General features: G+C 58.9%; 1 protein-coding gene across 1 annotated transcript; it reads left to right on the top strand.

Annotated features, from left to right (window-relative positions):
- Nucleotides 1-3441: 3441 nt before the first annotated feature.
- On the top strand, nucleotides 3442-6675 carry CALY (calcyon neuron specific vesicular protein; the record flags this gene model as incomplete). The annotated part of the gene is made up of 4 exons (XM_079699965.1): nucleotides 3442-3564; nucleotides 4463-4579; nucleotides 5218-5331; nucleotides 6331-6675. 4 exons carry the CDS (start codon nucleotides 3442-3444, stop codon nucleotides 6673-6675), a joined length of 699 nt encoding a protein of 232 aa, XP_079556091.1.
- Between the last annotated feature and the right edge of the window lie 7736 nt (nucleotides 6676-14411).

Raw genomic sequence — 14411 nt, 5'->3', positions numbered from 1 at the left:
GGGTTCTGGTGGCAGGTTCCCCCCCGCCCCGCTCCCCCCCCGCCCCCCTCAATTTGTGTCTTCAAGGATAATGGAGTGAGCACCACTTCAGTATTCATGGCCATTTGAAATCCTCTTCTGTCCATTTTTCTCTTGGGTTATCTGTCTGTCTTTCTTGACCAACTTGAGACGCTCTGTTTATATGGTAGATGCCTGACCCATATTGGCTTCCACCATACTGGGTGGCTCCAAACAACAGACGTTGATTCTTTCACAGCTCTGGAGGCAAGAAGTGGGGCATCAAGGTGCTGCAAGGGCCGAGCTCCCTCTGAGGCCCCAGGGGAGGCTCCTTCCTGCCTCTTCCAGCTTCAGTGGCCCCAGGAGTCCCTTGGCTTGTGGCCACCTCCCTCGAGTATCCACCTCCATCTTCAACATGGCTTCCTTCCTGTGTGTGTGTGTGTCCAAATTTCTCCCTTCTTTTTTTTTTTTTTTTTTTTTTTTTTTGTGGTACGCGGGCCTCTCACTGTTGTGGCCTCTCCCGTTGCGGAGCACAGGCTCCGGATGCACAGGCCCAGCAGCCATGGCTCACGGGCCCAGCCGCTCCGCGGCATATGGGATCCTCCCAGACCGGGGCACGAACCCGTATCCCCTGCATCGGCAGGTGGACTCTCAACCACTGCGCCACCAGGGAGGCCCTCTCCCTTCTTATAAGGACACCAGTCATTGGATCAGGGTCCACCCTAATCCATATGAGCTCATCTTAACTTGATTAGATCTGAAGAGACCCTATTTCCACATAAGATCACGTTCACAGGTGCCCGGGTTAGGGCTTGGGCTCCTCTTGTTGTTGAACCCACAGCAAGTCCTTTCTCATTTGCAGGTTGCAAATATTTTCTCCCAGTCTTGGTTTCTGTTTCCATTCCTTGGAGGCTATGTTTTGATGGGCAGAAGCTCTTAATTTTTTTAATTGAACTGTAGTTAATTTACAGTGTTGTGTTAGTTTCAGGTGTACAGCAAAGTGATTCAGTTATACATATATAGCTATTCTTTTTTGGATTCTTTTCCATTATAGGTTATTACAAGATATTGATTATAGTTCCCTGTGGTATACAGTAGGTTCTTGTTGTTTACCTATTTTATATATAGTAGTGTGTATATGTTAATCCCAAACTCCTAATTTATCTCCCCCTACCCCTGCTATCCCCTTTGGTAACCATACGTTTGTTATAAGAAGCTGTTAATTTTAATGTAGTTCTTTTATCAATATTTTCTTTTGTGGTTAGCGCTTATTTGTGATACTGAAAAACTCTTTCCCTCCCTGAGACCAGGAAAATATTCTCCTGTATTATCTCTATGACGCTTTTCCATCTTGGCTTATCCACCTGGAGTAGATTTTTGTGTGGGGTGTGAGGTGGGTATTGGGTCCACTGTTTGCCACGTGGACATTGGGTGGCCATCCCCAGGCTTTGCAGTGACATCTCCATGGTCCGTGTGTGTAGGGTGTGTCACATGGGTCTTTGTACACCATGCAGTGATACCACACGGCTATGTGACAAGCTAGACGCCTGGCAGACAAGTCCCCCCCTCAGTCTTTTCCAAGATGTTATGAGTGTCCTTGTCCCTCTGCCTTCCGTATAAAATTACAAAGCTTGTCAAATTCATACAAAAGGGAGCATTCGATATTTCTGATACTGTTTAAGTGGAATCTTTCAACAAATTATGTTTTAATCTTTTGTCACTGATACATAGAAACAGAATTGATTTCTGAATACCTTAAACCCATCAACTCTGCTGAACTCACTTTCCAATCCGTATAGTTTATATGCAGATTCTTTTAGATTTTCTACACACAAAAGATGCTTTCTCTGTGAATAATGAGAGTCTTATCTAATCTCATCCAGGCTTTGTACCTCTTATTTCTTTTTCCTGCCATATGGCTTGGCTAGGACCTCTATAAATCACCATCATTTATAGAACTGATAATAAAGGGCCTTTTATCTCCCTCTCAAATTTTTTTTTTTTTTTTTTGCTGCGCCGCACAGCTTGTGGGATCTTAGTTCCCAGACCAGGGATTGAACTGGGCCCTCGACAGTGAAAGTGTGAAGTCCTAACCACTGGACCACCAGGGAATTCCAATAGATTTTTTAAAATAGTAAACAAATGTTGAATCTTACCAGATACTTTTTCAGCTACTATTAAAATTGATCAGATCATTTTTCTTCTTTATTCTGTTCATATGGTGAAAATAATGATTGCTTTTCAGATGTGAAATTTCCTTTTAATATCTTGCTGGATTCCACATGCTTGCATTTTATCTGGGACCTTGGCACTGGTGCTGGTGGGTAGCATGGCCTGCGAGGTCTTCTGTCTCGTTGTCCTTGCCGAGTTCTGAGATGGAGGTCGTGCTGGCTTCACAAGCTGGGCTGTTCTCCCTTGTTCTTTCCTCTGGATGAGTTTTGTATGAAATTTGCATTATTTCATCCTTAAGTGATTGGTAGAATCTAGGTGTGATGCTGCCTAGGCCTGGAGTTCTTTGTTGGAAGATTTTAACAACAGATTTAATTTCTTAGTGGACATGGAACCATTTCTTTCTCCTTTTGATTGACTGAGTATATTTTGTGTTTCTGTTTTTTCAGTTTCAAGTCATTTGCTGTGTTCCTTTTCTCTTATCGGTCAGCGTAGAAGTGAAACCATCTTGACCTCCCCCAGGAAACTTTGTGTTCCTCCAAGCCATGCAGGTCCCTTCTCCTTCCTCCCTGCCCCCCACTCCTGTTCTTGTCAGGGCGTTCCAGCTCCCCAGATGGTCCAGTCCAGGTACACCATTACTGCCATGCTCTGTGCAGTTAGCTCTTGGATTCATTCACCAGCACCCTTTCTGTAGCTCTGTTACTTCCTGCATCTCCAGTAGGGTTGCCAGATAAGACACAGGACACCCAGTTAAATTTGAATTTCAGATAGACAATACTTTTTAGTATAAGTATGTCCCTGTACTGCATATTACATGGATATATCATAAAAAGCAAAAGCATCCATTGCTTATCTGAAATTCAGATTTAACCTGGCGTACTGTACTTTTATTTGCTAAGTCTAGCCACCCTACTCTCCAGGCTTCTATCTGGGATTGTTTTCTGTTGGTTGCTGCCCTTAGAATATCTCCTGGAGCAGGTGGGCCAGTGGAAGACTCTGCCAGGCAGTCACCAGTCAGAGGCACTATCACCTGCACGGCTGTGGGGGCCAAAGGGAGTCAGGTGGGCAGGAGGGGACTAGAATCCTGTGGCTGGACTCACCCGATTTGTCCTGGGGAGGTTGGCCTGGCCGCCCACGGCCCGACCCACCTCTGGCGTGAGGAACATCAGGGTCTGCCTGGGGCCCTCTCACTCCAGGGCCAGCTGGTGTGGACATCTGTTAGGTGGCCAGTGACCCTGTGTCTGCCTCTGGACAGGACAAGGACTGCCATCCACCATGGTGAAGCTGAACTGCAGCTTCTCGGGGAAGACAGGCTCCGGGGACGGGGCTACCATGGACAGCGTCCCTCTGATCAGCCCCCTGGATGTCAGCCAGCTACAGCCTGCGTTCTCCGACCAGGTGAGGGGCCTGGGCCAGCGTGGAGGCCTGTCTCATCCTGCCCTGGAAACACATGGGCATTAGCAAGGCGGCTTTAGGTGTGGCCTCCTCTAAGGGGCAGCTGAGCAAGCGGAGGAAGGGTCAGGCTGAGCCTGCTGTGTGCCCCGGTTGGCTCCCCCCGCCACCCAGAACTGCCCTTTCCTCATCTGCAAACCAGGGTAAACTGGCCACGGGTGGTGGTAAGGATTCATATGCTCTCACAGTGCCCAGCTTGCCTGCTGTCCAGCAGGGGCTCAGCAGCAAAAACTACCCCCCTTCCTCTGCTGGGCGTGCTCTTTCTTGGACTGCGGCCTGAGATGAGGTCCTTGGGCAAGGGGTGGGTGGAGGGGGAGCTCTCAGAAGGAACCTGTAAGAAGCAGAGCTCAGCTCAGGCACAGCCCTGCCTGACCCCACCGGAGCTCTGGAGAGTGAATGGCACACAGAGTTGTCCCAGCCTGAGGCCCCTGTCAGTCAGCCATTGACGAGGGCAGGGGGCACTTCCCGGCATTGCTCCCATGAGTCGAGGGCAGTTCTCCAGTGATCTGTGGGGGCTTCGACCATGCCTGCTACCATTCTGGACCTGGTTCCCAAAGGGAAGGCTCAGTGGTGGGCTTCCTGGAGGAGGGGGCCAAGCTGTGGTGCCATCGAAGAGGAAGCTTCTGGCAGGGACAGCTAGCGTCCTGAGAGCCACAGGCGGCCAGCAGACGGCCCTGGGCTGCCACGGCCCTGGCCGACTTCCAGTGTCCCCTTCCCTTGGTGTCAGCTTGTAGTCATTAGAGCCCTGCCACTAGCACCCACACCACTGCGGGCAGCTGACCCCTGCCCCCTTTCCCTCCAGCCCTCCTAGTTCAGGGTCCTCCTGCATCATTTCTTCCCACAGGTTGTCATTAAGACACAGACGGAATACCAGCTGTCCTCCGGGGACCAGCCGACAAAGTTCTCCGACCTGGAGGCCCAGAAGCTGGGCGGCGGCCACCCGGAGGATGCACGTAGCAGGGTAACCCAACCCTCCCCGCCTATTCCATGGGGAGTCAGGGCAGGGGAGGTGGAGAGGCAGCTGCAAGCTATGGGAAGCCAGGCTCTGGGCTGGGTGGGCTGGGGGCCCTTGGTCAGGGTCCTGCTCTCAGTAGAGCTGGACAGGGGATCACCCCATCAGAGGTAGGGGTCGGGCCTGGGCAGCATCAGGCTCCTGCCAGCCTCCCCGCCGCTGCTGTAACATGGGGTGAGAGCAGCCGCCGCCCTCAGAGGAGCTCCTGGCAGGAGACGCAGTGCCTGCTCGTGCCCTGCCCCCTTTCCCAAGTGGGTCGTTTGTCTCTTCCTCGGTGACTCGCGGGTTTCCCCTATACGATGGAGACTCACGTTTCCTGCTGTGTCTCTGGCAAATGTGTTTTCCCTTCCTTCTCTAGCTCTTCGGCTTACTGATGGTGGCTTTGTTTCATACCTTTTAGTGTACCATCTCTAAAGCCTCTCATTTCTCAGTAGTAAGTCTGCTCCTTTCCCCTTTCCCCATCCTCTCTGAGAGGCCGGTGAGCCCTGGGCTGTGTGTGCGATGGGAGCCGGCGCTGAGGTTCGCGGCCCGGGCCCTGCGCAGCCTCACCACCCCACCTCTCCTCTCCACACCTGCCCACCCCCCAGATGCCCACAGGGCGGATGATCGCCTTCACCATGGCGCTCATGGGCTGCCTCCTGATCATGTACAAGGCCATCTGGTACGACCAATTCAGCTGCCCCGACGGCTTCCTGCTTCGGGTGAGGCCGGTGGACTGGGCACCGGGGCTGGGAAGGGCTGTCGCGCCCTGCAGGCAGAGTCCAGGGAGGGTCCCAGGGGGGTGTCCTGTGCCTCCCCTCCTCTCCCCCAAGCTACCCCCAGGAGGGTTGGTCTGGCGTGTTCCCAGCTCTATGGGAACGTGACCTGCAAAGGCCCTCAAGCCCCGCCACCTCCCAGGTATATTCAAGTCCTATCTTTAGAAAAATTAAAAGAAAATGTGTTTTAGCGAGAGGTTTTCTCTTCCTGTAATTTAAAAAGTAAAGTGTAAGGAAGGAGGTCCAGGTGGAGGGAAGCCTCCCTCACTTGCATGTGGCGTGTTTCTATGTCACAGGATGTTGACGTTTTCTGTATGCTTGGAAAGGGTTTCCCCATCCTTGTTTCTTTTCTCTCAGCTTTGCTTATGGTGACTTTTACCATTTTCAGTGTATTTTTTCAAGACTCTCAGTTTTCAGTAGATAAGTCCTCCCCCTTCCCCGTTACTTCCCAGAGGGAAGTGCTCCCCCCACAGAGGCCACAAGCCCTCACTGTACTTCCAGGGGTGCACCGGGCTGCTAACGCCCCTCACTCACTGGGATTCCCTCGGGGGCCCGCGGGGTGGGGGTGGGCCGCGGGGCACTCGCCGAGCCCCCTCCCCTTCACTCAGGAGGAGGCCACGGCCACTGGCCACCGGTGCGTTCCGAGAAGGGCTGGCTCTCTGGGGAGCCTCCAGTTCTGAATTAGAGGCCGACCCCTGATGGCTTGAAATTACGACAGAAATCAGTGTATTTAGGGGCACTGTCTACAGTATGACCGAACTGCTCAAAAGCAGAAGGGACGGAAAGGCCCAGAGGTGACCGCCCACCCGCGGGTGGCCCACGGACGCGGCTCCCGCATCGCGGCTGATGCCACTGAGAAAAAACGCACCCCGCTTTGCACACCCGAGCCCAGGGGCGCGGCCGCCACACACCTCCCCCACGCCCCTGACCGGCCCCCTTCCACAGCACAAGATCTGCACCCCGCTGACCCTGGAGATGTACTACACCGAGCTGGACCCCGAGCACCACCGCAGCCTCCTGGCGGCCATCGGGGCCTACCCAGTGGGCCGCAAGCATGGCACGGAGACCCCGTGGTTGTCCGCGAGCTACCACGCCTTCAAGGAGGCGCCCAAGGCGCACAAGGCGCCTGCCCGCGCGGCCATGGCGGCGGTCACCGAGCCCTCGAGGAAGCCCTCGGGGAAGCCCTCCGGGAAGCCCTCGGGGAAGCCCTCCGGGGAGGCCTCGGCGCCGGGAGAGAAGGAGGCGGCGCAGAAGGTGGAGGGGAGCGCGCCACCCCCAGCCCCCCAGTGATGGCCTCTGGCCTCCGGGTCGCAGCCCGTCCGGGTAGGTGGGACCCTCCTCCCTATCCGCCCCACCACCCCGGGGAGGGGCGGGGCGGCGGCCCGGTCTGCCGGAGGCTTACTCAGGGGTGCTGTCCGCCCTGGCGACCCCTGTGACCGCGTGAGGGTCTCGGGCAGGGAGCAGGCACGAGGGCGTGGGCAGGGCAGGATGGGGGATGGGGGCGTGGGCAAGGCGCGGGGGTCGGGGACCGGAGTGTGGGCGCGGCGGGGTCAGTGGGGGGCGGGGTCAGGTGAACTGGAGGCGGGAGGGCGGAGTTCAGCCTCCGTTCTTCTCACGCAGGTGGGCGGTGTGGTCGTGCGCCCGCCCCAACTTGCCCGACCTCACCTGTCCTCCCCTCTGTCTTCGCAGCGTCCCACGCCGGCACCTGTGACCGACCTCGCCCGACGCTCCCCGCTCTGTGGTCGCTGTTGTCGCCGTGGTCGTGCCTCTGTTCCCAGGCCCCCTCGCTGACGCCCCCCGCCCCGTGAGCCTCTAGCTCTGTCGCTTTTCTCTGAGTAAAGATTCACCTCCACCTGGATCTCGCGCTTCTCCTGAGCATCGTCGGTTCTCTGGCCTTTTTCCTGACCCCCCAAGCCCATTCGGGCGAGGGCCCGAATTCTGTCCCCCGTTGCCCAGCTTTTCTCAAGCTTTAAAGCTCAATTTAAAAGCATGTATTAACCTAGTAACCTTTGTATATGTCTTCACTTATTCTTTCATTAATACGCCATTAATTTATACATTTAATAATCTCTTTAAACTTTTAAAGACATTTCCCAGAAGTGACAAACTTCATTAATTAGATTCCCTATGGCTCTCACACCCCGGGAGCCCTCTGAGCGTCTAACAGCGCGGACCCCACCCGCTTGACACCGCGAGGCCGGAGTCGGATCTTAAACTGAAGTTTTCTCACCTCCTGGAACTAAAACCCAGGATTACTGAGATGAAATTTAAGCCATTTCAAATTAAAATGAGTTGCCTGTGCTACATCCTCTTAAGACTTTCCCGGGTTTTCAGTAGCGAACAGCAGGAACTGATGCTGCTCGCACCGCTTCTGGGCGAACCTAAGCCAAGAGCAGGGCTCCACCCTCCCCGCGCCGTCTGCGGGGCCCCGCGGCCCACCTCGCCGCACATCAACCCGCAACCAGGGTATCTTCTGCAACCGCCCCACCAAGGGCATCCTGCTGAGGGACCCCTCCCCCCACTGCTGCCACCCTCATGGCCAACCCTGTCACCTGCGTGGACCCCTTGCAGCAACACGCAGCTCCGCCGTCTCCTTGGCCAAAGAGCCTCTCAACTACCCTGGACCCCAAGACCTCTGGAGACGCTTCTCAGCAAGGCGGTTGGGACCTGCCCTCACACTCCATCCCAGCTGGGCCTGGTGCCCCCCGGCCCCGCCCAGGTCTCCCCTCTAGGGAGGACCTCTGGGGAGAGCGCCTGGCTCATGGCCTCGACCCAGGGCTCAGGACGCCCAGCGCAGGTACAGGACAGCCCTCTGCTGACCTGGGCCCTGCACCCCCACCCTGTCCCCTTGGGGGAGGATCCTGGCGAGGGCAGCTATGACCCACCCCCACCGTCCATGGTAAGGCTCACCTGACCCACAGGGCAGAGCCCAGCCAGGTGGAGGGTCAGTGGAGGGACCTAGGAAGTCTTGGGGATGTCAGGGGGTCCTAAAAGGCCCTGGAGGATCGTATGGGGCCCTGGGGACAGTCCATTCAGAGCTTCAGGTCACCCCTGCTGAATCCAGGCCTGAGCTGGGACGGAGGTCACCAGGGTGTGACAGCCTCATCCTGGAGGCCTTCCTCTCCTGTCTCATGGGAAACTGCGGGGCTGAAGTGGGGGCTGCTGCAGAGGCCCCGTGGGGTGGCTACCAGCGGGTGGCATGCCAGGACGCAGGGCCGGCCTCAGACAGCTGCCGGAGCACCTGGTGACCAGCAGCCTTGTGAGGGGGCTCCCAGCACTGGTTAGAGCCTCAGCCCCTCCCTGGGGTTCACAGGCCCCAGCCTGCCTGAGGTCACCCCACTGAGAACCAGTCCAGGACCCAGCAGAGGAGCTTCCTGGGGCGTCTGCAGGGCGTGGAGCTCCCAGGTCCACGGAGCCTGCACCTGCATCCTCACCTGCCCAGGGTGGTGAGTTGGGGGTTCTGTCCTGGGGCAGACAGCGGAGGTTGGGCACTCAGGGCCCTCTCCTTCTTCCTCCACCGTGAAAACCCTGCTCCTGGGTGTCCCCCAACCACCGACCACTGGAGCGGGTGGCAAGGCCGAGGGGTCAGAGCAAGCAGTGTGACCCTGGGCAGCCCTGAGTCCAGGCTGCGGGGAGGTGGGCAGGCGTCCTGGCATTCTGGAGTGGCAGGCCTGGGTCCCGCGGCCCTGGAGTGGGTGCTGGGGGCTGGCCAGCCTGGGGCCCCCCAGACCCTGATCCCCGGTGGGCACTCTGGGGGGACCACTTCTCCAGGTCTAGCACCGCCACTGCCTGGAGCTACCCGGCCCCAGTGGGGGTATCTGCCGTACTGCGGGGTGGCCAGGCCCTGAGAACCGGAGCAGGGCTGGCTGAGGCAGGGCCTGCCTGCCGCGGGCACAACCCAAAAGAGCCTTGGATTTCCCACAGCCTGCGTCACAGATAACGGGCCCATAGAAAGGCTCGTTCAAACGTTTCCCCTTTCTTGCTGCACAAATGTGCTATTTCATGAAAAAAGTCCGGCCTTTGGAAGTGACAGACTGCCCTTCTTTTTGTCCGTCTCCCCATCTCTCGGCTGCACAGCTCAGTGCTACTGGGCAGGAATGCCAGTGTCGTCAGCGGTGTGCCCGAAGAGCCAAGGAGCCGTGCGTGTGCGTATGTGTGGGCGCGTGTGCATACATGTGGGTGCGTGTGCATACATGTGGGCGTGTTCGGATACATGTGGGTGTGTGGGCATACATGTGGGCGTGTTCGGATACATGTGGGTGTGTGGGCATACCTGTAGGTGTGTGGGTATACATGTGGGCGTGTTCGGATACATGTGGGTGTGTGTGCATACATGTGGGTGTGTGGGCATACCTGTGGGTGTGTGGGTATACATGTGGGTGTGTGGGTATACATGTGGGCACGTGTGGATACATGTGGGTGTGTGCATACGTGTGGGTGTGTGGACATACCTGTGGGGGTGTGGGTATACATGTGGGCGTGTGCGGATACATGTGGGTGCATGCGCACAGGTAGGCCTCCACCCCCGGACCCAGGCACTGCCTCCCAGGGCTCCCTGTGCTGCCCCCAGGAGTCTGATCCCTAAAGGCTGACCAGCTGCCCAGCTCTGTGCCCAGGGCTCCTGTACTCTCTGGCACAGATGCATTCTGGGCACTGAGTGGACCCTCGGCCTGAACAGGCATGGCCAGTGTGGCCTGGGGTCGGCCTCTCTGTAACTGTGGGTGCCACCTGTGTGGTCCGAGAGGCAGTTTTGGCCTGGAGCAGCGGTGGATGGACCCATGCTGAGACTCTGCTGGGGATGGAGGACCCAGTGGGGTCTGGGAGGGGGGTTGCTGGAAGGCAGCGGGAGCCCTCACTGTTCCGGGGCTCCTTCTCCATGTGAGGCCCAAATGGTGCCCTTCCTTGGGCATCTCAGATGCCAGGTGCTGGGACCCTCGGGGTGGGTCTTGCTGCTAAGCACTGTCGCCTAGAACGTTCCGGCGCCCAAGCCACCCAGCAGGCTCTGGGGCTCACAGGACACTCCCCGCTTTGGCTGTGCCCGTCACCACGTCCTGGCCATGCTGCTTCCCCATCAGCCCCCAACCCTTAAATTTGCAAGGGGGCCAGGCCCCACGGGCCACGGAGAGGCTGTGTCAGGGCCCATCTCTGAGGCCCCCGAGGTCCGGTTCCTGCCTGGTGCCTTTGCTCACGCTGCCCCCTTACCCAGAGCCTCCTTTTCTCTGTCTCTCACTCTGCTGGTCAGTCTCCTCTGGAGGGGGAGCCTCTCTGTGCGATCCTGGCCCCAGGGTGGAGGTGACCAGTACAGCCTCTGTGCCAGCCTCCAGCAAGACACTCGTGTTATGATTTCGTTCAATTAACCCTTGTTAAGTGGAGCACAGGGTGCTGGATGGTGAGCCAGGTTCAACAACAGACCACAAGAGACAATGAAACAGGTGAGTTTATTACTCGCAGGGGAGGTCAGGCAGGCAGGCAGCACGGGCTTGCATCATGGTCCACGGGGGCAGTGCTTTGGGGTCCCTGGGCTGGGCCGGATTGATCAATTCAAACCCAAAGAGTGGGGTTTTGGTCCACCCTGGGGGTCTCATCTAAGGGGCGCCAGGGGAAGGCAGGCCAGGGAGAGAGGGCGCTGTGGCTCACAGGGCTGCTGGGAAGGCCCCTCGGGAGTCTGCACTGGCCTGTGACTCTGGGGCTGCTGTCCGCGGCCTGCACTTGCTGACTGCAAGGCTGCCGGCCAAACGAAGTTGCTGCGGGGCCACAATACCATGCAGGGGCTTAGCTAAGCTCTCGCCAGCACAGCACCTGGCCGCGGGCCGGGGGCTCCCCAAGGAGGGCCAGGAACTTCTGCCAGGTGCTCATCTACAGATCGGTAAACTGAGGCCCAGGACAGAGCCCCAGGGCCACTATGCACCTCCGACGTCCTGCCCTGGTGCTTAGGGACCTCTGGGGACGCCGGCCGGAGTCCTGCTCCCCTGGGGGCACAGAGCGATGGGAGCCACGCCGCTCTGCCAGGACTCTCAGGTTGCCCGGCTATCCCCACACCCAGAACCAGTTCACGCTCCAAGGCTGCTCTCTCGGGGATGAATGGCGTCAGCAGAAGCGGAGCCAGCCTTCAGGGGCAGCGCCGGTGGATGGACCCCACCTACTCCAGGGGGCGTCGCTGCAGCCCCAGGCACGCCCTCTGCCCGAAGGGGAAGGAGAAGCCACCAGGTCTGCAGTTCAGGAGCTGGGGCGGAGTTGGAGGGGAGGCCACGAGCAGAAAGGGCACCCGGTCTGCAGTCGGTTCTGCTCTGGCCTGGCAGGATGCAGGGGCCTGAGGGCCTCCATGCTCAGCACAGGGGACCAAGGGGAGCGGCCTGTGCGCACCAGCCAGGGCTCAGTGCAGCCCAGTCCTCAGGGCCCACCCAGGGGCGACCGGACATGCAGCAAGAGGCCCGGCCCCTGCCCTCCAGCCGTCACACGGGTTTAACCCCGAGCCCCCCAAGTCTCTTCAGCTGCAGAGAGACGAACCGGCAGAAGCACAGGCCCAGCTGCACGTTGCCCGGGGTCCCCGCAACGTCCTCGCAGTGGGGCGGTGCGCATGGGCCAGGCAGCAGGTGTAGCTGGACGAGAACTGCAGTAGGGCCTCCTGGAACAGGGCCTCGCCCTCGGGGGCGCCCAGGAGGGCCCGCCTGCAGTCCCCCAGCAGCACATACACGAAGCAGAGTCTGTTCCTGATCTCACAGCCCATCGGCGCCGAGAGCGGCGCCAGCAGCAGGTTGGCCTCCCCGGCTCTGCGGACCAGCTCCCGCATCTTCCTCTTAGAAAACCTTCGGAACCAGCACAGGGTGTTAGCACTTAAGACCATAAGGAAAGGGCAGGAAAATGCATTGGCGGTGATGGGAGGAACCGCTGAGCTGGATGGGGTTCCCCGAGCCCTAAAAGCAAGGGGAGGAACAGTGATGCCAGGGAGAGAAGAGTCAGGATGATGCCAAGTGTGATCCTGCAGCCCCGGTACCGCAGGCAGGACCCGGGTGACTGAGCGCCGTTCACGATGCCCACGGCATCCTTGTACACCTCGGGGTCCTCCAGCACCTCCTTCAAGGGGTCCGGGACACCCAGGATGCTGAAGGTGCCCACCTTCCACGAGGGCAGGTTGCCCCTGTTGACGCAGTCCAGGGTCAGCAGGGTCTCCCCGCTGTAGGGGGTGGGGGCCGAGCGCAGGGCCGGGTCCCACCCCACAGCGTGCCCAGGACGGGCAGCCACGCTGTCCAGGGCACGGGACCTTCTCTGCTCTGCACACACTCTCCCATTGAGATGCCGCTGCTCCAGTTCAGTGAGCGGAGGGCTGAGCTGGAACTGCCTTTACTTGGGTCTGTCTGCTTGTCTCTAAGAGCGCCACCTCCTCAGGACTCAATCGTGGGAGCTTTCTCACGTGCCCACGGCCAGCCGTGGTGGCCCGAGCAAGCGGCCCTCCCGCTGGAGCCCTGCAAACCCACAGGCGCGAGGTGAGTTGTGACCTCCCTGCAGCCGGGGGCCCCCAGCTGAGACCCCTCCCCACTTGGGTGGGCAGGGTGGGGTCACGAGGGCTGGGCCAGCCCTGCAAGGCCCGTGCGGTCTAGCCAGCAGCTCCGGGAAACTGTCTCCCCACTCTCCCCTTCTACAGGGACCCCTGACACCGCCTGCCCTGCGGCAGGAAGGCACCACATCTTCCTGGCTAGCAAGCGCTTGTGCCACGGCCGTCCCCTCCTGGAGGTGGCAGCTGAGCGTCAGGGCAGGAGGCTCTGAGGGACACGGTGGGAGAGCCTGGCACTCAGGGTCGTGTCCCCCGCCCGCCCCCCGGGTCCTCTCACCTGCACTTCCAAGTGGGGAAGGGAGCTCCCTCCACAGCGTCCAGGCGTCCAGGAGGCGGAGGCCACCGCTGTGCTGTCCTGGGCACCAGCGGTCTGAATATTGCACTCATGCTGCCCACTTCCTCACCCCAGTCCTCCGAGGAGGCCTGGGGGCAGCCGGGGATGCTCCCCCAGACAGAAGGAAGTCTTCAGCCGACACTTTCTGAAGGCATCTCTGCTAAAACTAACAAACAGCAAGAAAAATGAAAGAAGGAAGCAGATTGAGGAAGGAGGGGTTGTGGTGCTGGGAAAAGGCACAGGCTGGACCCCGGAAGTCTGGGAGGCAGGATGGCCAGGGTGCTCTCGAAATCCGTCTGATGGTGGTGCCAGGTGATCAGGGTGCCCTGGCAGAGCCCCGTGCTTTCCCGGGGCTGGGCCAGGCCCTCCGGCTGGAAGCAGCGACGTGAAGGGCTGGGGTGACTGGTTTCAGGGGGGCAGGCCTGGTGGGGTTCAGGAGTGGGAGTGCACCCTCGGTGCCCTGGGGCTGACTGCCCCTCCAAGGGAAGATCCCAGCTGCTGGGTGACCCTCCCCAAACAGCCACACTCTCCTCCAGTAACTTCCCCGGCCCCTGGGGCCCAGGGCAGGAGGCAGCCGCACCCTCCTGTGGCTTCCGGAAGCCCACCTGGCCCCTTCAGCAGTTCTGCTAAGTAACCCGGGGAGTGGCCATTGCTGTCCCTCGGGGCCCTGTCCCTCGATGACTCCCTCCCACCTGGGGAAGGTGGCCCTCAAAGGGTCCCATCAGGCCCAGGTGATCACTTAAAAACTAGCTATTCAACCTCATACCTGACGAAGAAACACACGTTAAATCAGTGTGGTGCTTACTCTTTTATTCCCATAAAAGCACCAAACCCAGAACTGAGGAAGTAACCCAGTGCCGGTCGGCTGCGGTGGCCAGACGTGTCCCCTCTGATTTGGAACCAAACTGGTACTGTGTTGCAGGAGGCCTGGAAAGAGGGCTCTGCCCTTTGAGGACCAAATCCCGCAGGAGCTGTAACTGTGGATGACTTGGCTGTGCCTGGACTATGGGATCTCGAGGGACCTGCGTTTCCAGCGTCGCCACCTTTGGAAGGATGAAAACGACTTTCACTACTCGTCCCTCCCTGGGGGTCCTGCTCCGTCCCCCGACTCAGGTGGACTCTTCCAAAGCAAGGGGGACG

The sequence above is a fragment of the Hyperoodon ampullatus genome (assembly GCF_949752795.1).
Source record: "Hyperoodon ampullatus genome assembly, chromosome: 1".
Taxonomy (NCBI): domain Eukaryota; kingdom Metazoa; phylum Chordata; class Mammalia; order Artiodactyla; family Ziphiidae; genus Hyperoodon; species Hyperoodon ampullatus.
The sequence above is the reverse complement of the archived record's forward strand: the minus strand, read 5'-3'. Positions and strand labels throughout refer to the sequence as shown.